At 45.3% G+C, this 25,416-nt stretch overlaps 1 protein-coding gene across 1 annotated transcript in view; it reads right to left on the bottom strand.

Moving 5' to 3' along the window:
* The window catches only part of RAD54L (RAD54 like), a 25,908-nt gene extending 492 nt beyond the window's left edge, over positions 1 to 25,416 (bottom strand). The window contains 18 exon segments of the mRNA XM_045035749.1: positions 12 to 175; positions 2,910 to 3,089; positions 3,412 to 3,490; positions 3,849 to 3,972; positions 4,124 to 4,168; positions 4,171 to 4,233; positions 4,767 to 4,897; positions 5,029 to 5,103; positions 6,313 to 6,439; positions 9,588 to 9,738; positions 15,116 to 15,240; positions 15,446 to 15,734; positions 15,834 to 15,903; positions 16,354 to 16,489; positions 17,211 to 17,271; positions 23,183 to 23,302; positions 24,559 to 24,645; positions 24,751 to 25,416. Coding sequence (XP_044891684.1) covers positions 12 to 175; positions 2,910 to 3,089; positions 3,412 to 3,490; positions 3,849 to 3,972; positions 4,124 to 4,168; positions 4,171 to 4,233; positions 4,767 to 4,897; positions 5,029 to 5,103; positions 6,313 to 6,439; positions 9,588 to 9,738; positions 15,116 to 15,240; positions 15,446 to 15,734; positions 15,834 to 15,903; positions 16,354 to 16,489; positions 17,211 to 17,271; positions 23,183 to 23,302; positions 24,559 to 24,645; positions 24,751 to 24,753 — 2,030 coding nt within the window. The 5' untranslated portion in view covers positions 24,754 to 25,416.

Here is a 25,416-nt window from a genome sequence, read left to right as displayed (position 1 = left end):
ACCCCACCCACCTGTCATGTGTGTCACTGAGGCTAGCCTCATCCAGGGTAAACAGCTCCTTCAACTCGCCGAGAGAGAAGTGCCGCTCCACATCCTGTTCCTCATCCACCACACAGCTGCTCAGTGCCTTCTTGTGGCTCTGGCGCTGAAAGATCTTCTCCTCAATGGTTCCTGCCTGGGGTGGGGGCGCCCAAGGATGTACAGCTAAGTCATTCCCAAACATAGGGGGCAGGAAAACCCAGGGGTTGAAACTATAGCCACCCAAGAGAAGGGGAAATGAATGAGAAGTAAAAGTCCTATAGCAATACATCTGCTCAGCTGAGCCCATTTTCCCAATCTGTCTCTTGGGAACATGACTTGTAGCCACTGCTCACCCAGGATATTTTCTGTACGAATGGAGGGTTTCATGTCTTGGCTAAATTCCTTCAGAGTGAGCTGAGGTTTGCAGCAGCTTCACCAGACCTCCACACCAAGCCCAGGCCTCTCATACTCAACAAATATCATTTGGGTATCCTATGCCTGGCTCTGTGCCAACACTAGGATACAAAGAAGAATTAAATATGATCCTTATTCCTGAACTCCTAGGCTTCTGGGAGAGACACAAAAACTAATTGGCACAATAACAGAAACCTGCATAGGATTCCCAAGGGCCCAGAAGAGGGGTAGTAGAGGGGGAAAATGATGAAAAGCTTGAAGATGATCCTTGAGTTGAATCGTAAAAAATGAATAGATGGTTTACAAGGGAAGAGAGAAGGAAAGCTCATAGGCCCCACATAGGACAAAGGCATAAGCCTGGCCTACTAGAGGACTGAGGAGTTCAGCCTGTCTTCAGGATGGTGGGAGTGTTTACAGTAAGAGCTGGGACTGAGTAAGTCAGCAGAGGCCATACCGGAGAAATATGGATGCCAGGCTGAAAGAGCTTTGCCTTGTCCTGCAAGTGATGAAAAGCAAAATCAGGATTTTTGGAAAGTTCATTCTGGAAGCAATATGTGAAGAACAGGTTAAGACCAAAGGTAAAGCATTAGGAAGCTGCTGCAGTATCCAAGTGAAAGAGAACTGTGACTTTAGCACAGGGTAAAGAGGAAGGTTAGATAAGGAAATTGCCAGAAGACAAATAGTGATTTGTTGTTAGGAGACAGGGAATGGTCCAGTAGGATGATAGCCAGATTTGGGTTGGTTGGATAATGGAGCCATTAAATGACAAAATTCAGAAAGGAAATGAATTTAGTCACCTTGCATCTAAAGTGTTCATGAGACATACAAGTGGAAATGTACAATAGGTGATGGAAATATGGGTCTAAAACTCAGGTAAGAGATCTAGGCTAAACATTTAGAGATTTGTCAATATAATGAGTAATCACAGAGATAGGAAAACCAGAGTGGAATTTCCAAAGAGAATAGAATTTTAAAGACTAGCAGTCAACAGTGTCAGATACACAGAGGAAAAATCAAGAGTTTCTTGTTCTGGCAATTAGGAAGCCAATATTACATTCAAAAGCAAGTTCAAAAGCGGTCTGATGAGTGAATAGAAGATGAGGAAGTGAAGTTAATCCGTAGGCTTTGGAAAAATGTGACGGTGAACGCATGGAAAGTAACCCAAGATAGTAGCTACAATAGGACAGAGAGTTAAATGGTGAGAGCTACCTCAGCATGTTTATAGACTTAGGTAAATAAGAGAGACCTTAATCAACTAAGAAAGAAGGAAAACAATCCAGGGCAGAGCTGGAATGATGAAGCTCAAAGAAGGAAATTATCTTCCTCTGAGATGGGAAGGGAAGGGCAGGTCTAGAGATACACAAAAGACAGGTAAGAGAACTCAAGCCTGGTAGCCTACATTTTTTTCTGTGAAGCAGAAGACAAGGTCTCTGCAAAAAGAATGAGAGACAGGGTTAGGTAAGAAACTTGAGGGAAGTGGTGAAGGCTTGAAGTGGCTGTTGAAAGAAACGAGATACAGCCCATCCCAAAATGGAATATGTGAATTTGTGGTAGTGTTAATCTACACCCGCAAATTTTATCTGGTGCAGAACTTGAGAACAGTTGTAGTGATCCAACTGGAGTATTACAGAGAGAGTGACTGAAAGGATGCACAGTAGGAATCAGGCCAAACAAAGAGAAGTGAAGCCAGACTGGGGGAAAGGTGAGGTACTAGGGACATTTAGGCTAAAGCAGATATAGGAGATATAAGAAAACTGGAAGGACAGGAAGTTGAAAATAGAATGATAGTTTTGGGTACTGGGTATAGTTTTGGCATTACTAAAGTTCCAGAGTGTGGCCTTGGGAGTAACTAAATGGGAAGGAGTTGAACTGGTCATTAGAGATGAGGTCAAGGAAACATGGAAGCCAGAGTGCTAGATAACTGCATAGTCCTTGAAGTCAAGATGATAACTGAATTTGGGGAAGAAATGAAGGACTAGACTAGGCTGGTATCCAAAGTCACCAATGAATTAGGAAACTAGCATAGGGTAGATGACAGTGACAAGGAAGAAAAGAGAGTAGGCAAGTCAGAGAACATGAGCTTTAAAAGAGAACTACAGTCTGTATGATTGATCACTGAGAACTTGGGAGAATGCCAATACTACTTCTTAGTCCCAGGGGACACATGGAGTATGAGAAGATTACAAGGCAAGTGCACAGTAGAAATCAAGGTATGAGGGAAAGCAGGTGTCCTGTGAAGAGATGAGGCCACAGGGGAGTTTGTCAACCACTGAACAGGTATCAGGAGGCATAGGTTTTGAAGGAATGGGGTGGAGAGAGGGAGAAAGAACAGAAAAATACAGGGGTCTGGCTAAGCCCATAGATTGGCCACTGCTAGAGGCAGAGGCAAAACAGGTACTGAGAAAAAACCCAAGATGGTCCTAAAGGTCTTTTTCACGACCCACCCCTACTCTGACCACTGTCACCATCCTTACAGACAGCAGGCGATAGATGTAGCAGGTCTTCTTTTGACCATCACGCCAGACCCGGGCCATGGCTTGTTCATCATTAGCCGGGTTCCAGTCAGGGTCAAACATGACCAATCGGTTTGCTCCAATGAGATTGAGGCCACAACCCCCAGCTTTGCTGCTCAGCATGAAGACAAAGTCAGGGCTCTGGAAAGAAAGGAAGCAGGAGAAAAGAACCTCTTGCAGCCTGAACTGGAATCCTATTCAGTCCAGCCAACAGTTCTCTCTCTCATACATCTGTACTCTTATGTTGTGAGGACCACCAATTTGCCTACCAATTTCCCAGCCCCACCATCACCAACCAGGCTAATTCCACCACACCCAAGGGTGGGGGGGGGGGGGGGAGAAAGAGAGAGAGAGAGAGAGAGAGAGACAGACCCTAAAGCAGAGCACCCATCTAGTTTCTCTATCAACCACTGATTCAGATGTTACTGCATTGGTAGTATGGAAACAGGGGCTGTACATTTACCAATGGATTGTTGAAGCGCTCTACAATCTTGGCTCGCTTCTTAATGGACATTGTGCCATCCAAGCGGACATACAAGTACCTGAAGGGGAATTCAAACATCAAAACCCAAGAAGGAAGCAGAGGCTTGCTACTGAAGGACTTGAACTAACCAGGCTTGAGGCTACTCATGTAGAGCCTGAGGGCCTAAACTCCCAAAGGGAGAGGCAGGGGACTAAGGGCTAGGACTCTGTCCTCTGGAAGTACCTGAAGGGCCAGGGGCTATTCTGCTTGGAGATGGAGTCAGGATCATCACAGTAAGAGAACAGATATTTTCTGGGAAATCCCCCCTGCACCCATTTCTTGCCCATATCCACCAATCAGAACACCTACCATCTACTCTTCCTAGGGGGACGGTAGGGGAGGCACTCCTTTGGCAAACTGATTTGACTCTTCCCTACCTTCGAGCCCGGCAGAGCTTCTCAAAGAGGTCCAATGTCTGAGTGTAATTGGACACCAGCACTACTTTGTCACTGCTGCGGCTTCGGGTCACTGCCAGAATGTAATCAAGGACCAGCATCTTACCTGGGGAAATCATCAACCATTAGCTCCCAACAGGCCATCCCCATGGCCCAGGATTCTTACTTTTGATATCATGCCTTGAGGTAAGGATACATCTAGCACAAAGAGACAATTTCCCACCTTTCCTCCCAGAGGAGCCCAAAGACTGGCTTACCTGATAGCTGGGGCTCTAGAGCCTTGGAGCTATAACCAGGGGGAATATTTCCAAGGCACCTTCAAAGCCACCCTCCTCTTCCACGCACTTGTCATAGATTAGAGCTGGATCTGAAAACAACAACAAAAACAAAACCCAAAATGCCAGCTACAGTGCTTTCCAGTTTCCACTTTGATGCTCATTGGAATCTCCTCTAGAAGCCTACCCAGCAGACCTTCCTCAGCACCAGACTTACCAGGTCCCAATTCCTAGTTTGCAGTCAGTTCCATCTAGGACCACCTTGCTTACTAGTGTGTTCTTCCAGCAAGAAGGGAACTATACCACAGAGGGCAAGATTTGTTATTTTTCCTCCTATCCAACATTTTATATGCACAGGTGTGCGTGCATACTCCCATGTACTCACAAGTCCCATATACTCCCAAGCATCAAGCATGGGCTGGGCAAAGGGTAAGCAAACTTTTCCAAAGCAAAGGGTCTGGTATGGAGTACAAAATGTAGGGTTCATGCCTTGGGGAGGGCTGGAATCACAGGTGGCCTTTATGAGGACTCTAGACAAGTTTTGGTCAAGGTGGCTGGACCTTACAGGAGCCTAGCCTTCCTTGCTTACTCTCTCAGGGGACCCCAGGACATGGACCCAACTCACGATTACAAAGCTTCTTTAGCAAGGTGATGGAAGAAAGGGAAGACACACTCATCTTGCCCTCACGCAACTCTTCTGCTGGCTTGGCCTGTCTCAGAAACTTCTTGTATAACTCAGTCTGAAGGGATGTCAGCCTGAAAAAAGGGTAGCTGGGTTAGTGGGAAAGGCTGGACAACACCTCTGCCCTGAGAATACTGTGAGAGCCCAGCCATGCCTCAAGGGCTGAGTTTTTACACACTCTACACCCCTCAGTTGAGTTCAGTACCTACAACAAACCACCTGCTCAATTTTCACAGGCAGATATTTAGAAAGGATATCAGAGGTCCTCCGTATCAGGCACCTGGGGAGAGAAGATAAAAAGGCAAGAGGCTGGTAAAAATGCCCTGCTAACTACTAAAATAAAAGCTACCACCCAAAGAACCCAAAAGACTGTCTCTTTTGTAGAATCAAATGTCAGAGACACATCAGCTCTATGGCAAAGAAATCTTTATCAGGGTCTCAGTCATGGGAACAGAGGCTCTTTCGAACAGTCTAGCTTACAGTGACAACTCTTCCTCTTCAAAAGTTTAGCTAGTCTTCAAGAGAAGGCCAAGATCTCCCATTAAGCCTGGTGCTCAGACAGGAGAAGGATGCTGCAAACCACCAAGTCCTTAGAGGAGTTTCTACTTGCACTTGCCCAAATACCACAGGGCCCAAGGTTCAATGAAATTAAGCCCATACCTCCTGGCCGACCAGGAAGGACAGGGATCAGACACCTAAGGAGCAGCTCCTAAGAATATAGTGACTCTCCTTCCTGCCATCGAAAATTGGGAGGGAGAGATGGCGGGACTCCAGGATATAAATCAAGTGTATTACCTACAACAGGGAATCTAGAATGTACTTGCCTTTTGGATTATGTGGACCCTATGGAAAAGCCCTCTTAGTCTGGGAGCCACACCCATCAGTCAGATCTATTTCTACCTGTCACAGAAGACTATGGGGTCTGAGAAGGGAAGCCTGGTGCTTTAGGTCTAAGACTGACTGACAGGAAGCTTCTGAAGTATTAACAATGCTCCAAGGGATATTCTGTTCAGGGAGACCAGCATCAGAGAAGAGCTTCCTCAGCAGGATGCTAAGCAGCCCAAAGCCAGACCACAGGGTCCAGGCCAGGAAGAAAGCAGGGACTTGACTTGCAAGACCTCTCCATTTATTCAGTGGCTATAGTCAGGGCACAGATCCCACTCCCTTCCCAGCCTCATGGGCCAAAGCACCAAAGGATTGGACTTGGATAGTTTAGTAGGCAATTCTGATGACCCAACTTGGGGAAAATCCCAAAGAAAGGTGCTGCTGGGGCACCTGGGTGGCTCAGTCGGTTAAGTGTCCAACTCTTGGTCTTGGCCCAGGTCATGATCTCATGGTTCATGAGTCTGAGCCCCGCGTTGGGCTCTGTGCTGACAGTGCAGAACCTGCCTGGGATTCTGTCTCTCCCTCTCTCTCTCTCTCAAAATAAACACTTTAAAAAAAAAAAAAAAGGTGCTGCTGCCTAGCCCAGCACCCACCCCACTATTACCTATTCACAATGCTGGTGAGCTCCCGTAGCCGGTCTTCTCCTAGCTGCCTGTCGGCCTCACTGGCAGCTGCATCTCGACTCTTCAAAATTGGCAACTCAAAATGCTTCTTGAACTCATGGGCAGTTCCTAAGACAAGAGAGAAGGGAAAAATAAAATACTACATAAAAAAAAAAAAAAAAAAAAAAAAAAAAAAAGGTAGGGGAGTCTCGCTCTTTTACATCCCACTTCTAGCCACTTGCTCTTTTTGCCATGTGTTCCCCGGCACCCCTCCTAGCCAGGCCTCACAAAATTGAAGAAATCAAGGACTTTTTGCTCACAGCCAAATGAAAGGATGCCAAATCTGCCAAGATCAAGAAACGTAAGGGCGCTTGGGTGGCTCAGTCATTAAGCATCTGACTTCAGCTCAGGTCACGATGTCACAGTTTGTGAGTTTGAGTTCTACATTAGGTGAACTCGAGTGCCACTTTGGGTGAGCTCAAACCCTGCTTCTCTCTCTCTCCCTCTCCCTCTCTGCCCCTCATGGGATTCTCTTTCTCAAGGAAAAAAAAAAAAAAATAGCGTGCCTGGATGGCTCAGTTGGTTAAGCTTCCAACTTCAGCTCAGGTCATGATCTCATGGTTCAGGGGTTCAAACCCTTCATGGGACTCTGCGTGGACAGCTCAGAGCCTGGAGACTCCTTCAGAGTCCATGTCTCCCTCTCTTTGCCCCTCTGGCACTCTCTCTCCCAAAAATAAACAAAAAACAAAACAAAAAAAATACTATATCAACTTCCTTCTTAAAAAATTGAAAACATAAGGAAAACATAAGGATAATGTGAAGGTGAAAGTTTCATGCAGCTTGGTCATCACAAAAAAAAAAAGGCAGAGAAACTGAAGCAATCCCTACCCCCAGGTCTGGCAGTGAAGGAGGTGAAATGAACCTGGCACACTGATTAGAACTGTATTAAAATTTTTAATTAAAAAAAACAAAAACAAAAACAGAATGATTATCCCACTGCCAATAATGACAGACTGCTTTGTTACAGACCACCTTCCTGCCAAGAACAAAGCTGAACAAATTATAGGCAATTTCTGTTTGAATGGATCAGAAAGCTAACCAAAGCAGTGGAGACTTGAAAGGCCAAGTAGGTTAAAACTCAAATATATAACTAATTACAATATATATAAATGGACCAAATAATCCAATTAAAAGACCATACAATTGTCAGACTGGGCTTTTTTTTTTTTAAAGCCCATCTATATGTTGCTCATAAGAGATGAAGTAGCATGTATGATACGTGCTACAATGCAGCTGAAATATTATACTAAGTAAAAGAAATCAACACAAAAGGTAACATATTGTAGAATTCCATTTATATGAACTGTCCAGAATAGACAAATTCATAGAGATAGAAAGAAGATTGGTGGTTGCCAGAGTTTGAGGTTAAGGAGAGATAGGGAATACTTGTTTAATGGGTACAGTTTTCTTTTGGCCAGGAATAAAAAGGGCAGGTTATCTCACATATGAGGATCTCTAAATGGCCAATAAACATATTAAAAGGTATTCAACTTTATTAAACATTAGGTAAACACAAGGTATCACTAAACACCCACTAGAATTACTAAAATTAAAAAAAAAAATGGGGGGGAACCCCAAATCTTTAATTTTTCTCCTTGCCTGGTGCAAGGACTTGAGAGACACCTGAGCTTTACAAACAGGAGACAAACGTCAGCCACCAGGGCCCTCACCGGGTTCAATGCAGGCACGAGGCCCCTCCCCTCAGAGTGCATCACAGACTGGCTCCCATGTGGCCCTGAAGTTCGGCTCATCAGTGCCCTGACAAGTCCATGGTGAGGGCAGGGAGGGCAGAAAAAATTTTTCTCAAGATAAATATTAGTCACGGTATAGAGTAGAGGTGAGCTAACTACAGCCATGGGTCAGCCACATGTTTCTGTAAATAAAGTTTTATTAGAACACAACCATGCCCATTCATTTATACTTTATGGCTGCTTTCATACTACAGTATGAATTGAGTAGTTGTAACAGAGACAGGCCTGCAAACCTAAAATACTACCTATCCCTTTAAGAAAAAATTTACTGACCCCTCATGTAGAGACACTAGAATTCTCATACACTTCTGGCACACTTTGGAAAGAAAGCCAGAGTATCTACTAGAGCTGAATACATGCATAACACATGAACTAGACACATGCATACCCCAGAAATTCCACTCATAGGACAGAGAATGCATATGTACACAACAAAAATGCATACTATGCTCAGGTAAAGACATGTACAAAAATGTTTACATCATTATTCAAAAGAATAAAAAACTGGAAACTCAACTGTCCAACAGAACAGATAAAGCCTGGTATATTCATGAAAATGAAATACACAAACAAGAAAACAAACTACTGCACAACATGGACTGATCTCACAAACATAATGAACAAAAAGAAACTAGATGCCAAGGAATACTGTATTATTCCATTTACAAAAGTTCAAAAATAGGACAAACCAATCTTGAGTCAGAAGAGATTTCTGGGGGAAAAGGTGAGAATAATGATTAGAAGGGGGTGTCGCTGAGATGGTGGCAGTAATTGATCTGATAGTGGTTACACAAATGTGTTCACATGAAAATTCTACTGCTTAGCTGGTTCTTGCCCAAAGCCATCTTCCTGAGCAACAGCAAGTTGAGGTGGCACTAAGACATCCTCCCATAGATATTTAAGCGCAAGAACTGTCCACCTGTGGTTTCCAGAGGCTGGGAGGTGAGGGGGGATGGGACATGGGGAGTTATTATTTAATGGGTAGAGTTTCAGTTCTGAAAGATGAAAAAAGTTCTGGAGATGGATGGTGGTGATATTTGCACAACAATGTAAGTATATTTCAGGACACTGAATTGCACACTAAAAAGTAGTTTAGAACAAAACAAAACAGCCCAAGACAGTCTGTTCTGAGGCCAAAGCTCTTATGAGGCAGCTACAATGCAATGAGCAAAAATGCCTAGGGGTAGTGTTTCCACCCCCAGCTCATAGTGACATCATACTGTGCATAGCCCCTGCTACCTCTGTACTGGAAAAATGGCTACAGTGGTCCTTGCTGAGCTGTTCAGCAGAACCACGGTCTCCCAATGGCTTTGCTACTCCCTGACAAGAGAAGCCTTCCTACAAGAGTGACTAGTGACCCACATGTTATAACTAGCATTCTCTCCTTTCTCTATTCAGCTAGAGTTATACTCCCAAGGCCAAGGCAAGGCTCCTCTCCAATGTAGCAGAAAAGGCTGGAATCTTACCTAGAATGCCCGAATTAACAAAATGTACCAAGCTGAAATACTCAAGGAGATCATTCTGGATGGGGGTCCCAGAGATAAGCACCCGCCGGCTGGTGTTCAAGCTGTCCAGGGCCTGGTAAGTCTGATTCTCAGAGTTCTTAAGTCTGTGTCCCTGCAAGGAAATTAATTCTCACTTAGGCCTGGGCATGATAAGGCATCCCTAATGATAGCAAAGTCTTGTGTAGACAGGAAAAGAGGAAAGAGGAATCAAACATTACAGGTTCTGGGGCCTTAGGAACTGGGCAGGGCACAGCAAGAATGAGAACCTACCTGCTTGCTTACGGAGAAATGTCATGTTCAAGAGACAGACCTTCAGTTTCCAGACCACTAGTGTCACATCCATCCATAAAACGATTCCCTGGATTATTACCTCACCTCCTTTTCCCTGCCCTAACCTCCAGAGCCCTAGCAGCCTGCCTATCCTCTTCAGAGACATTCAGCCACATTAGTGACCCATGCTTTCAGGGAATCCTCCCTTCCCACTAGCCAAACCAACCCGGAACACCTCCTGAGCCAGATGCTTTCTGGATTGGTTTACAGGCCATGTCTGGGTTGTCAGAGCCCAAGTCCCTCTGGACTTGGCCCAGGCTCCTTCTTCCCGCTCCCTGCAGAATCCTAAGAGCCTCTCTTCCTCCCTTTGTATCTCTTCCCCAATTCGTCACCCATCCTTCATACACACCCTGTTACTTCTCTCTTTTAAGCCCTTTTCAAGGAAGTGGTAAAAGGACCCTATCATCTTCCCTCTTTCCCCAAGAACCACATGGGCAAGATCAAGCCTGCGCCTGTTCTATCTACAGTCTCCATTTCAGCCCCAAATGCAACCACCAATGAAAGAATGGACAAACAAGTCAGCATGCTCCCTCTGGCCAGCCTTGTATGATGAAATTAAACACAGACCCTCTACTGACCCTCCTGTGTCTAGGATCAAGTCCAAGCTCATTAGTTTAGCACTTCTCAGTAAGACCCCAGCTAACTTCTCTGACAAGTCTTCACAGCTCGTCTTAGTCCAGGAAGCCATAACTCCTCCTCACTCCTAATGTTGGAGTTCCTTAGGTCTCTTTGCCCATGCCACTCCTCTGCCCAGAATTCTCTCCCACAGGCAAATTCCTCAATGTCACCTCCGATGCAAAGCCCTCCTCACTGACCCCAAGCTGTTGGTGTCTCCCACTTCCATGCTCCTATGGCACTCTGTACATAATAGCTGTTTACTAAATCTTTTCCAAGTGCCAGGCACTGGACTAATAAGCAGCATTTCCTGTATATTCCTTCTATAATCCAGATAACAATTAGATGAGTGGGAATTGTAATACCTATTTTAGAGAAAATGAAGTTCAGAAAGGTGAACACACCAAAATCACACACTGGTAAAAAGTAGCAGAACTAGGGGGTGCCTGGGTGGCTCAGTCGGTTGAGTGTCTGACTTCGGCTCAGGTCATGATCTCGCGGTTCATAAGTTTGAGCCCCACGTCGGGCTCTGTGCTGGCAGCTCGGAGCCTGCAGCCTGCTTCGGATTCTGTGCCCCCTCCCTCTCTGCCCCACCCCTGCTTGTGCTCTCTGTCTTTCAAAAATGAATAAACATAAAACAATTTTTTTAAGGAAGTAGCAGAACTAGGATTTGAACTCAGGTCTGTGTGATTCCAAAATCTGGGCACTGTACTACTCTGCCTCTCGTCTACTGCTACACAGAGTACTAATCATACTCTACTGTATGTACTCAATCTCCTCACCTAGACAGGAACTTCTTCAAACAGAGACCATGTCAGATTTGCCTTTATATAACTTGGTGTACATGACAGAGTCCCCCACAGAGAACTGCTCAGTAAATGTTTGTTAAATGAAAGAATAACCAACGTTGCTATTAAAGAATTAGACATAGAATTTTAATCTTTAAAAATGACTGGATGTTGTATACCTAAGACTAATACAATGTCATGTCAATTACATTTCAATTAAAATAATTTTTAAGACATCCAAAACAAACAAAAAAATAAAAAATGATTAAAGGCTCCAAGCACTAGTCCTGAAAACAGAAGGCTGAGACTCTGGAGTCAAAGAGGGAAATAAAACTTGAAGCTTGTGAGGAAATTCCCCAAAAGACCCCAGGGAAGGGCACCTGGGTGGCTCAGTCAGTTACACGTTCAACTTTGGCTTATGTCATGATCTTGCGGTTCTTGGGTTCAAGCCCCACGTAGGGCTCTGTGCTGACAGCTCAGAGCCTGGAGCCTGCATTGGATTCTTGTCTCCCTCTCTCTCTGCCCTTCTCCTGCTTGTGCTCTGTCTCTCTCTCTCTCTCTCTCTCAAAAATAAACATTAAAAAAAAATTTTTTTTAACAAACAGAAAAACCCAAAAAATACCCTAGGGAAATAGGGGTCAACAATTGGGTCCCTCTAAACTGAAGCTCCCTGAGGGCAGTTATCAATGGGATTCCCAGGGCCTGATGCATGACAGGCACTTAATAAATAATCCAACAAATGAACTGGGCTGACACACTATCCCTGTGGGTCTCTGTGGAAGTATAAGCCAATACCAGCTCCCTATGGGAACACCCCAGCTCCAGACCCAGCTCCTCCCACCATCACCCACAGATTTAAAACCCAAACTCTCTGGGTTGCCTGGCTGGCTCAGTCGGAAGAGTATGCTACTCTTGATCTCAGAGTCCTCAGTTTGAGCCCCCGTGTTAGAGACTGCTTAAAAATAAAATTTTAAAAAAATAATAAAAATAAGACCCAAACTCTGGCATCTCAGCAAATCAAATATTTGGCCAGATGAAAAGCTGTCAGAGCTCTTATTAATAAGCTGCTGCTGAATTTCTGTTCTGGCAGAGTTCTCCGTTTATCCTTTTTAAAGACAAAAGGGCCAGTCTTTCCATACCTAAGCCAAGCTTCCTATACCACGTTTTGGATTATATCCAAGGCACTAAGGGGTAAGAGCCCGGTCTTAAAACCCCAGGCCTGAATTCAAGTCCCAGCTCACTAGGTCCTCACAGGGGAAACCCTAGGCAAGTCACTGCACTCCTAACCTCCAAAACGGAAATGACAGTGATGTCAATCCCTCACCTATTCATACACTTTCCAAAATGCTTCCATAGATCTCTCTTGATCAAGATCGTGTCCCTTTCAGGTATACCCTGTGCCATCCACTGTACAGAAGTCACTGAGTCTCTGAACAGTCTCTTCTGCATTGTGCTTACAAGTGGCAACACCAAGGCTGACCCCATGTCTTCTGACTTGCCCTAGTAACCTGAAACCTGAGTAACCTAGCTCAGGTTACTATGAGGGATCAAAGATTTTGTACACAGAGTTATTATGCAGCACTTCTGTGTTCCAGAAAGACCCATCAGCTAGAAGGAAGTTGTGGGTATGAACAGGACAAACTCCCCTAGAGTAGGCAGTCTTCCAGGACTGGCTTCCTCAGGTCTCTGACAACTGACAAACTGCTGACAAATAAAAGGTAGATGAGTAAAAAGGCAGGCCAGGATGCTAAGTGTGACAAGCAGCAGCCTGGTCCCTTCTGCCCTGCAGAGTCAGCTCAGAAAACAAGAGAGAATGAGAAAGAAAAGAAACACTACAGAGCAGAATAAAATCCAGATGGGCTAGGACCCTGAGCTTCATAGGGTTTATCACACATATACCCTACCTCAACCTCCTATATCCTTTACTCTTACAAGAACAGCCCATCAAGGTATCAGAAGTTGGCACACTTGCCCAACAATGACTAACTCTTTATTAAGGACAAAAGCCTAGGGGCGCCTGGGTGGCGCAGTCGGTTAAGCGTCCGACTTCAGCCAGGTCATGATCTCGCGGTCCGTGAGTTCGAGCCCCGCGTCAGGCTCTGGGCTGATGGCTCAGAGCCTGGAGCCTGTTTCCAATTCTGTGTCTCCCTCTCTCTCTGCCCCTCCCCCGTTCATGCTCTGTCTCTCTCTGTCCCAAAAATAAAAAAAAAAAAAAAAAAAAAAAAAACGTTGAAAAAAAAAAAAGGACAAAAGCCTAATTGGGAAAGAGCTTATAAGTAGCAAGCATGGCATCCCAAAAGTAAGCCTTTCTTCTCTGTCCTGTCCCAAAAGTCCCTCGGATACTGAGCTAATAACCTACAATTCCCAGAGCACAGTCAAGCTTCCCAATCAGTTGACAAATGGGGGCCAAGTCTTTCAGCCACATCTCCACTAAAGACCCAGGGGTGTGCAAGGTGGCTTTAATTCTTCCCAAGAGGTGCAAATAATGGTAGCAGCCTCAGGGTAGCCAAGCACCCTGAAAACCTGGAAAATTCATTTTTTAAGTTTATTTATTTTGAGAGAGACCTTGAAAGCGCGAGCAGGGGGGAGGGGCAGAGAGAGGGAGAGAGAGAATCTTAAGCAGGCTCTGCACTGTCAGCGCAGAGCCCAACGCGGGGCTCAAACCCACAAACCATGAGATCATGACCTGAGCGGAAACCAAGAGTTGGACTCTTAATTGAATGAGCTACCCAGGTGTCCCTGGAAAATTCTTTATACTGGGAAGCTCCCACCACCCTCATTCCTTTCTAAGTAGTAGCATCATTACCACCATTCATGCATAGTGGTGGAAAAGGCTAGTAAGTAACTACTGCCACATTTCCCTCTGTCCCAGCGAGTCAATACGGACTGGTGTAAGGTGTATGGACTGTCCACACTGGACTTTCCTACCTCTGTGCTTCTGTTCATATGCATTCCCCCAGCCTAGAATAAAAAAACAGAGTTCTATGACCTTTACCAAAGTTTTAGGACATACCAGGCACTTGGTAAGAGCTTTCCCTCATTCACCTCATTTAACCCTCACAATAACCCATGAAACAAATATTATAAGCCCATTTTACTGACGTGAAAATAGAGGCTCGGGTGGTTAAGTAACTTGTCCGACATCATTTTACTGGTAAGTAGAAGAGCTAGAATTTGAAAACAAGTCTGACTCTTGGGGTGCCTGGATGGCTCAGCCGGTTAAGTGTCTGACTTTGGCTCAGGTCATGATCTCACAGCTTGTGGGCTGGAGCCCCACATCAGGCTCTGTGCTGACACCTCAGAGTCTGGAGTCCACCTCAGATTCTGTGTCTCCCTCTCTCTCTCTGCCCCTCCCCCACTCACACTCCATGTCTCTCTCTCTCTCTCTCAAAAATAAATATTAAAAAACAAACAAACAAACAAAACTAGTCTCACTCCAGAACCTGTTCCCTTAAACACTATACAGTCTGTCTCCACCTATCCAAATCCCTCTCATCCTTCAAAGTCCTTCTTCAGTCTAAGAATACTGACTGGAAGCAATCAAACAGCCCACAGTACCTCACCCTCCTCAAGTTCCAAGCACTGCTTAATCCCTTTTGGCAGGCTGGTATCAAAGGCTCTCCCTCTCACTTGCGTCCTCTAAGGCAACAAGCTCTGTCCTTAATATTCCCTGGTGACTGGCACAGCCTTTGGATGGCAGTTATTAGGAGATTTCAACACTTCCTCCTACCACCCAGACTGCTGAGAGGCAAGTACCTCATCACAGATGACCAGTCCAACACTCCCTTTCTGGAGGATTCCAACGTGAAGGCGGAATGTCTCATAGGAAATGATAAGGATGGGAGAAGGCACTCGGGTTCCACGCTGGTTCATGAATCCTTCTACAACAGAAAACAGGTCAAGGGAACAAATCTTAGAATACCTTAAATAAAAAAAGTTTCACGGTTCTTTAAGTTAGCCTGAAATTACTTCAATTATTTTCCATGGAATTCTCTTCCACCCCCTCAGTGCCCTCAACCTACTGGCCATCAGTGAGCATACACACAAGAAGCGAGCAAGCTCTATGGAAGAGTTAAGGCTCCATACCCAGTTTTTGGTCTATCTCGTCCTTAGAGCCTCCATCAATGGCCAGAGGTTGGATCCTCCCTGCAAGCCATTTCCCAACTTCATTGTACCAGTTCTTCACTAGGCTGGAGGGTGACACCACCACTGCCTTGTCAATTTCCGGTTTGCACTCTGGACTCTGGCGCAAAAGCGTCCACATCAACGTGATGCACTGCAGCGTCTTGCCCAGACCCATCTCATCAGCCATGATACAGCCGTGGCTGCCAGGGATGCGCCGACTGGTGACACACTCCCACAGGAACTTTACTCCCTGGGGAATAACAGCATTCAGGCCACTTTGATCCACACTGCTGCAGCCCCAGGGATGACAGCCTCCCATCTCATACCTCTTTACCCCAGCTCCCCTTACCTCTCTCTGATGGGGCCGTAACACCTTACTGAGAATGGGATCAACAACCACATGGACAGGGAGTTTTTCCCTGAGAAAACACAGCAAAGAAAATATAGTGCTCAGACATGTGCAAGGCCACACCCTCAGGAAGTTGTGTCCTGCTGATCTAGAGGCCAGAGGCAGCTGCCTAAGAGAAGACCTTCTTAGCCTGATAATCAAACCATAGCAAAATTTTGCTCCAGGAGTTAGAAGGTGAGGAGAGGGCTCCCTGTGTCATCAATCCCTCCTGCTCCCTTGAGCAAGCTTGGCAGGAAGGGTGAGGAACCCCCACCAACTGGACATGCCCACAAGCTCTTCCCCACACACTCTCCTTCCCCATCTACCCACTCTCTGGATGATGCAGTGGTCATGACAGCACTCTGAAAGCATGCCAATCCCAAGGGGGGAAAAAAAAGTCACACCAAAATTCCCTCTGCCCTCCCAGGTATGTGCACTTAACAGAAAACCAAACCTGTTCAAGAAATACCAATGCACATACTTGTCAAGCTTCAGCTGGTCGTGGGCACTCAGAGGGGGAGGCTCATACAGAACCAAGGCACCTTCTTCCAAGGGGTCATGGAGGGCCCGGCGGACCCCAGCCCTTTTGAGGCCCAATGCACGAGAGCCCAGAGGACCTAGAAACCAACAATCTGTCACCTGGGGCTCTATATTGAGATCAGCACGCCCAGCTTAAATACGTATCTTTCATATGACCTTTAAGCTTGCATACGACCTTCTCTCTCCCAGAACCTCTCCAAACCCAGCGGGGCACCTCTACCTGACCATTATCCCAACCTGCTTCAGATCAGTTTTTCCCCATTTTGTTTCTTCCATTTAACTATACACTTCTGGAGGGTTGGGTCTTGTTCATCTCAAGTCAATCCTAGAAAGGTGTGGAACCCAAAGGGCCTTTCAAGATGGAGGGCTCTTGAAAGTTGGCCTCCTCCCTCTCCAGTCCCAGTTTTAGCACAATAATATGCTCTACAAAGGTCAGGGAAAACGCTGTAGAACCCAGGTCTCAGACACAGCCAACCTCAGACACAAGATGCTACTGAAATTACTCAGACTGAATGAAGCCTGGGCCCATCAACCACCTGGGCCCACCAGGAGATTCCTGAGCACTGGCACATCCCCACCAAGGAGATGAGGGGCAGTCAGGTGTGGCAGCCCTTGCTCAAACTATCAAATACAGCCTTCATGCAAGCCTCTGGAGCCATTCCATACACAGACACCACTGGGCTGGCATCTTCAATTCCAAAGTAAGCATGTATTACAGAAGCAGAGGTTTTCCTCTATTCATTTCATCATACATTTGCACATGATTGATTCAAAAGATAGAAAAGTCTCTATTTTTACCTTGATAATTTGGAATGGGAATTTTAAAAGGTTTTGACAAAATGCTTCGAATAAAGGCTTCCTAAAAAGAAAAAGAAACAGGGATTCAGGACTGATTGGAGAGGTTTGGGGATAATATTTCTACAAATGCAGGCTAAAATTTAAAGATAATAAATACATTCAGAGTATTATATTTTGATTACATCTCACTCAGATGCATTTAGAACATAAGGAGGGGCATATGGGTGGCTCAGTTAGTTAAGCGTCTGACTTTTTTAATGCTTATTTATTTTGAGAGACAGTGCACATGGGGAAAGGGCAGAGAGAGAGACACAGAATCCAAAGCAGGCTCCAGGCTCTGAGTTGTCAGCAGAGAGCCTGATGCGGGCTCGAACTCAAGGACCAGGAGATCATGACCTAAGCTGAAGTCTGAAGCTTAACCAACTGAGCCACCTAGGCACCTGAGCACCTAAGCGTCCGACGCCGGATTTCGGCTCAGGTCATGATCTCATGGTCCATAAGACTGAGCTCCCCCACCCCACCCTACCCCTGGTCAGCACAGGGCCTGCTTGGGATTTTCTGTCTGTCTCTACCCAGATTACATGCATGTGCTCTCTCTCAAAATAAATAAAAACTTAAAAGAAAAAAAACTTAAAAGAAAAAAAAACATAAGGACATGTGTTCCTTATTAGGTTATTAGGTTTTATACAACAGCTTTCATCTTTGAGGCTTTACATAAGATTCCACAAATACTCAGGGAGAGGAGAGTGCCACTGGCAAGTAACCAACCTCAATCAACCACAAGGCTTAGACCCATTCGTTCATGAAAGGCCATGTCAGTGAGGACAATTAAATATTCCCTAGGGTGCAGCACCTTAAGAAGAAAACACCAGAGGGGTGCCTCGGTGGCTCAGTTGGTTAAGCATCCAACTCTTGGTTTAGGCTGAGGTGGTGATCTCACAGTTCATGAGTTCAAGACCCACGTCAGGCTGGGGCAGGAGAGAAGATAGGGAGAGAAGGTAGGGGAGTCCATAGCACCAGCCCCTGAGCCAACTCTGACAACTCCCATTAAAGTTCTGGGGTGGGTGGGTGGGTGTGGGTGTGTGGGTGTGTGTGTGTGTGTGTGTGTGTGTGTGTGTAATGTCCCTGAGCCCTCTGGGGAATTACAATGGCCTGTGAACCTCAACAAAACAAGAGCTAAAACCCAAGATAGCAAAGAGAAAAAACAGAACCCCTCACGGTAGTTTTAATGGGTAATACATTAGTGGAAAAAGAAATAATGAAAAATACTCCCCTCAAACAAAAAGGTTTAATAGGGAAAAAAGCACACCTGTCTTGCCCTGAAATTTTTTACCTTTTTATTCTGACCCACTGCTATACTGATCATAAATTTCTAGAAACTCAGTGTACTTTAAATAGGAAAAATGTAATGAACACATTTGACAATCTACTGGAAGACAGAAAAAGAATGTGGAGAACTGAACTTCATCACATTAAATAACATGACAAGGGAAGGTTGGAGGAAGGCCCAAATTCTCTGTTAATTGCATATTTCTTTGCAGCTGAATAAAATCTTTTATTGACTATAATAAGCATATTGACTATGCTTATTATAATTATGAATAGCAATGATAATGAGAAACATATATGAACAATGCTATCAAAAAGCTACTCTTCAAAGGAGAGGAAAAGAAAAGAGATGGACTCTAATTTCCTTTCTAATTTAGCTTCAATTCTAAAACAATTTTTTCAAAGATTTTTAAAAAATTATTTATTTTTTTTTACATTTATTTTTGAGAGCCACAGCGCAAGCAGGGGAGGGGCAGAGAGAGAAGGAGAGACACAGAATCCAAAGCAGGCTCTAGGCTCTGAGCTGTCAGCACAGAGCCTAACATGGGGCTTGAACCCACAAACTGCGAGATCATGACCTGAGTCGAAGTTGGATGCTTAACCAACTGAGCCACCCAGACTCCCCTAAGATTTTTTTTAAGTCCCACATCGGGTGAGCTCAACCCCCGCTTCGGGTGAGCATGAGCCCCACTTTGGGTGAGCACAAGCCCTGCTTCTCTCCCTCTCTCTGCCCCTTGTGGATTCTCTCTTTCTGCCCCTCACTCACTTGCACCTCCCCCTAAAAATGAAATAATGAAATGAAATGAATGAAATGAAATGAAATGAAATGAAATGAAATGAAATGAAATGAAATGAAATGAAATGAAATAAAACAGATTTTTTAAAAGTAATCTCTACACTCAATGTCCCAATGTGGGGCATGAAACTACAACCCCAATATTAAGATTCTCACACTCCACTAACTGAGCCAGCCAGGCACCCCCAAAAAACTGAAATCTTCTTTTCAATATGTTCAATACAGAAGGCTAGATTTGAGGCTCAGGATAGCCAAAAACTTATGCACAGATTTAAAAAGCAAGACTTTCAATAAAACCCAGTAACCATAGGGTTCGCAGGGAGAACTGCAAGTTTGTACAACTAGCATGAGCATCCCTGGCCAAAATCACGAGGGCACAGCCTGTAAGACTTGCAATGGCCTGCTTCAGAAAATCTGGTCTGGTAAGACTGACAGAGGCAGGGGAGAGAGCATGCTCTCACTTTAGTTACTGAAAATTCATACCATCCCTTCCTTCTGATAGAAGAGGAAGAGTATCCCTCCTTCCCACCAAGGTCAAAGCTTCCCTCTTCCAGAGAGATTCACTCAATCAGTTCTGCTAGATCTTTCCTGTATCTCAGCCTCTCCCTCTCTACTACCACTTTCCCACCAGCATTCAAAACATGCTTAAAACTATCTTAAAAACAAAAATTCCTTTGACCTCTTATCTCCTCCCTTTCAAACTGCTACAAATTGTCTGCTTCCCTTTTCTAATCTTCCACTCCTGGTATCTTCTGCCATTTCTACTCCTCTGAAATGACTGGCCAAGATCACCAATGGCCTACATGACCTTAATTCCAGTGGACATGTCCCTATCCTTATGTTGGTAGAAGATAAAGCTGGCCACTCCTTCTTCTCAAATATTCTCTGCCTTTGAATTCCATGACACCACTCTCCTACTATCCTGAACTCTAGGTCAGGACCTAGAACTTCATGCTCAGCCCCCTAATGAGCTCTTCTTTCTCTGCTTAACCCCCTTAAAAGTCAGTGTTTCTCAGGGCTCAGGGATTGTCTCTCAGCTCCTGAATGCACACTCACTGTGACACTCCAATACACTTTGGAGGTGTCAAATATCATCTCTATGCTAAGGATCCCAAATCTATTCCCAGTCCCCAGCTTCCTCTTAGGCTCCACACCTACCTATACTTGCAACTATCCCCAAACCTAGATATCCTATCAGACTTCAAAACACATCATATCTAAGTGCTCATACCCAGGGCTGCACTGTAAGATTTTTCTGGGCCTGAGGCACTTTTGCCTTTAGAACACACCTAGAACACCTCCCACTCTCTTCACCTGGCTGACTCCTCATATCCTTGAGGACTCAACCTAATCGTCCTACCCCTCAGATTCAAGTCTTCACCAACCTCCAGGTGGTTAGACCCCTGTTGTACACTCCCACTACACCTGCACTTATGTCATATGCTTACATAGGACAACTTGAATGAATCCTGAATGAAGAGTCCCATAGGAAGGGAAGGAAAAATAAGATTAAAACAGACAGGGAGGCAAACCATAAGAGACTCTTAAATATAGAGAACTGAGGGTTGCTGGCTGGGTGCTGGGTGAGGGGATGGACTAAATGGGTGATGGGCATTAAAGAGGGCACTTTTTGGGACAAGCACTGGGTGTTGCATGTAAGTGATGAATCACTAAATTCTACTCCTGAAACCAGTACTATACGTTAACTAACTTGAATCTAAATTAAAAAAAAAATATTTTAAAATTTTTAAAAATTAAAAGAAAAAAAAGTCCCAGAGAACTACACACCATTTTTAACGGCTCAGTAAACCATTAAACAATGTATTATTTAGTGAATTATATACACATAACTATCACAAAAGCAAGGGATGATGAAGATAATTCAGGATAGTGGTTACCTCTCAGGATGGGAAAAGGGATTATGACTTTGATGTTTTAGTGCAGGATGGCGGGTTCACAGGTGTTTTTTATCTCACATGTTATATGCATATTCCTTTGTATTTATCAAGTATTACATAAAAATGTTTTAAAATGTTTGCTGAACGCACAAATAACTAATGTCCACTATATATTCCCATTTTTCCTCCAAAACGTCCCTGTAAAGGAAAAACACACTCCTGTATGTCTCCCCCATTCTACCACAGTACTTCACTTGACACCAGATGTGTTTTCTATATACAAGAAATTATTCAGCACCACCTGGGTGTCCTATAATTTAACTCATTTCTGACACTACCTACCTGGAGATAGCATCAGATCCCACACGTTAGGGGCTCAGTCTCACAAGCCTGCCTCTCCCCACCACTTTAGACACCAATCCGAAATCCAGGTTGCTCCCTGTGCTTCTGACCAACAAGCTCTAGATCAGAGGGTCCCAACCCCCTCCTGGGGTTTAATTAATTTTCTAGAGTGGCTCACAGAACTCAGGAACTAAGTTTACCCATTAGATTACCAGTTTATCACAAAGGCTATTAAAGGACATGAACAGGGGCGCCTGGGTGGCTCAGTTGGTTAAGCATCCAACTTCTGCTCAGGTCATGGTCTCATGGTTCAGTTCGTGAGTTTGAGCCCCGAGACGAGCTCTGTGCTGACAGCTCAGAGCCCGGAGCCTGCTTTGGATTCTGTGTCTCCCTCTCTCTCTCTCTCTGCCCCTCCACGGCTCGCGTGAGCACACTCTCTCAAAAATAAGCAAACATTAAAAAAAAATTTGTTTTAATAAAATAAAGGATATGAACAGCCAGAAGAGATACATAGAGCAAGGTCTGGAAGGGTCCTGCGCACAGGAGCTTCTGAACCTCTGGAGTTTGGGATGTGCCACTTCCTGGCACATGGATGAGCTCCTGTTCACCTATTTGTAAGCTCTCCAAACCATGACCGTTTGGGGTTTTATGGAGGCTTCATTACATAGGCATGATTGATTAAACATTGGCCACTGGTGGGTTGGTTCCCCTAGCAAGCAGCCATCAAGGTTAGGCACTTTACAAATGAAATCTCATTAACATAAACTCAGGTGTAGCTGAAAGGGTTTTTTATGAATAGTAAAAGACACCTTTATTACTTATTCACTTAAGAAATTCCAAACATTTTTGGAGGTCCAGGCCGGAGCTCAATACAACAGTCCTCAGAAAGTTTGGTGGAAAAAGCTTTGGTGAAACTAAGCAGCTCTGACTACTCTGCAATTGTAATTTGGGACACATTATTTAATCCCTCTGAGACTCAGTTTCCTCATCTTAAAAAATGAGTTACATTTGGGGCGCCTGGGTGGCGCAGTCGGTTAAGCGTCCGACTTCAGCCAGGTCATGATCTTGCGGTCCGTGAGTTCGAGCCCCGCGTCGGGCTCTGGGCTGATGGCTCAGAGCCTGGAGCCTGTCTCCGATTCTGTGTCTCCCTCTCTCTCTGCCCCTCCCCCGTTCATGCTCTGTCTCTCTCTGTCCCAAAAATAAATAAATGTTGAAAAAAAAAATTAAAAAAAAAAAAATGAGTTACATGAGATAATGTCCAGAACCTGTCATAGTAAAGATTACATTTGATTTTACTATAGGAAACACGTGAAACCTGTAAGTTAGGCTGAGTGAGAGACTGAGCTGGCATGGGGATCGTGGTTCCAATACCCTGCCATGGCCTTCCCTTTCCTCAGGAATCTGAGCCACCTGACATCTGGTGCCCAAATAGCTCTAAACAAGGGGAGATTCCAAGTCAGGAACATATCTCAGAAGGCAAGAGGCCAGGACTCTTCCAGGCCCTTGAGGCTGTGGGTGGACCCACAGTAGAAGCCTCCCTAGACAAAGCAAGAAAGGCGCCTCCACAGGGCACACACATTTACCAGCAGGTAGCAATTCTGACTTACATGTTGACTACTGTCCAGACTGGGTGGTCGATTCGTTAGTTGAGTCAAAGGTTTCCGAAAAGGCGACAGGAAACACTCTTTGCTCTGGGTCCCACTGTTGGATTTCTGTTTCTTAGGAGTCTAGAAGAGTATTGGGAAAGGTGAAATCTGGAAGACCACAGAGTTTACCAAAATGACAACTACATTTAACACACTTATTAAATGCCAGGCATTGTGCTAAACTCTTTACATGTATTATCGTGTATCATCTTCACAGTAATCCTATGATAAATATTTATTATACTCATTTAGCAGGTGAGAAAACCTTAGGTTAATGAGGTTACAGAACTTGTCCAATCTGAAGAAGGGTACTGGATGAAGTGAATGAAGTGAGCCAGTCAGCCCACATCAAGGCAGTGAGGACACTAGCACTGAAAGCATTTTTTAGTAGCAACCAGCCGCAAACAGCAACATTTATGACCCAGCTGCACGAAGTGCCGCCCCAAATTCAAATCTGAGACCCATGTGAGTAACAAGGGGCAGCCTTGTCCCTCACAGGTAGAGGAGCCTCCTGCACACCAGCAATGGTGCAACTACAGAGCAAGACCCCATGGAACTATCAGGCAAGCCTGTAGCAGCTTGCCAAAAGTACTTGAACTTTCAATGATCCTACGAGACACACCTGAAACAAACACGGGGTCTCTTCCCCTCTCACACACAGCTCCTGCCCAAAATTGTCTTCTAGACCTTCCTTAGCTAATCCCTTCCTCCAAAGTTCCAGTGGCCAAGCCCTTCTTTAACTCCTCTCTATCTCTGAAGTACATGCTACATTATCCTGTTGATTTTTATTTATATAAGTCCTGCCCACAGCCAACCCCAGAAAGCCTCAAAAGCAGGCAACAGAGCACAGGACCCAGACCAAAATCAAACTGTACTTGAGTATTAGGAGGGACTAGAAGGGCACCACTCCTCTAATCTAAGCCCAAGTGAGCTCAGGACCCTAAGGTAGGCCCTATAGTATTCTACTATTCTGTGATATTGGGCAGGGGACAAAGAGGAAAAAAAGCAGGCAGCTAGTTGCTATTGGGGAGCCACTTTTTTCCCCCAAGGAAGCCAAAAGGCCCAACCCAAGCCCAACTCTTTGGCTTTGAAATATCCTTTTCTATCAGAAAAATTGAGGCTATATTAGATTTTAGTAAGCACCTTGAGAACAAAGATTTTATCTTATTCAATGCCTGATGATGCAAAGTAAGCACTCATTAAAAGTTTACTGAAGAGGTTTCTGGAGGTGAACAGCTTCATTCCGTGTAACACCAGAAACCAAGTCCAGGATTCCTTTCTGCCCAAAGAGTCCTGCATCCCACCTGTCCTATACCCCTGTGGGGTAGAGTACTCACCACTGTCGTAGGCTGCCAATCTTCCTCATCACCAGGTCTGCCTTCCGGTTTTCTCTTGGCCAGCTGGCTAGGAGCTAAGCTCTTCCTCTGTAAGGGGAAAATGCAAGCTGAGCATCTCCAGAGATCCTGCAGCCTGAGTCCACTAGACCCAGACACAAGGCTCCCCACAGTCTCCCTTATGCTCATACTTACCATCCTGGGCTCAGGATCATAAAATGTCAAGTACCCATCAGCCAAAGATCAAAGGTACCCAACAGCTGGGAATGCAGAAGCAGGGCGGATTAAAGCGGGCTGCTGTACTATTGAAAGCATGAGCTAATTAAAGAGGGCGTGTGGATGGAGGGACTCCAGCCAGGGGCTGGAGTTTGAGCCCAAACTGTGAGAGTGTCGGTCGCCAGTTAGCCAAGGCGGGAGAGCAGGCCAAAGAGGAAGTATCCAAGGAAAGGTGAGTAAAAGTCTGGGATAGAGGGAGGAGGCAGATGGAGTGCCGGATTCCGCAGAGCTGGGATAATGGTCCAAGTGGACGTGATGGCAGGCAGTAGTTGAGGGGGAAAAGTAATCACAGGCCAGGGGAAAGGGGCTGGGGTGAAAAGCTGAGGCCTGGGGAGGGCTAGGCGCTCGACTGCGGAGGGGTTTTTCCCAGGTCTGGAGCGCGGAAGCCAGGCCAGGACTAGGGGAGGTCGAGCAGGGGTCCAGGCAGAACAGGTAAAACACCCAGGCTTGGGAGGGGAATCCCAGGAAGAGCTGGAAAGAACCGCAGAAGTAAATCCGGGCCCAGGGAGCCCGGCTTAACCTTCCTCTCCGCAAAGCGCGCGTTAACAGCCGCCGGGACTCTCCGGACGCGCCAGGCCCAGTGAA

Source organism: Felis catus, chromosome C1, assembly GCF_018350175.1.
Source record: "Felis catus isolate Fca126 chromosome C1, F.catus_Fca126_mat1.0, whole genome shotgun sequence".
In the NCBI taxonomy this organism is placed as follows: Eukaryota; Metazoa; Chordata; class Mammalia; order Carnivora; family Felidae; genus Felis; species Felis catus.
The sequence above is the reverse complement of the archived record's forward strand: the minus strand, read 5'-3'. Positions and strand labels throughout refer to the sequence as shown.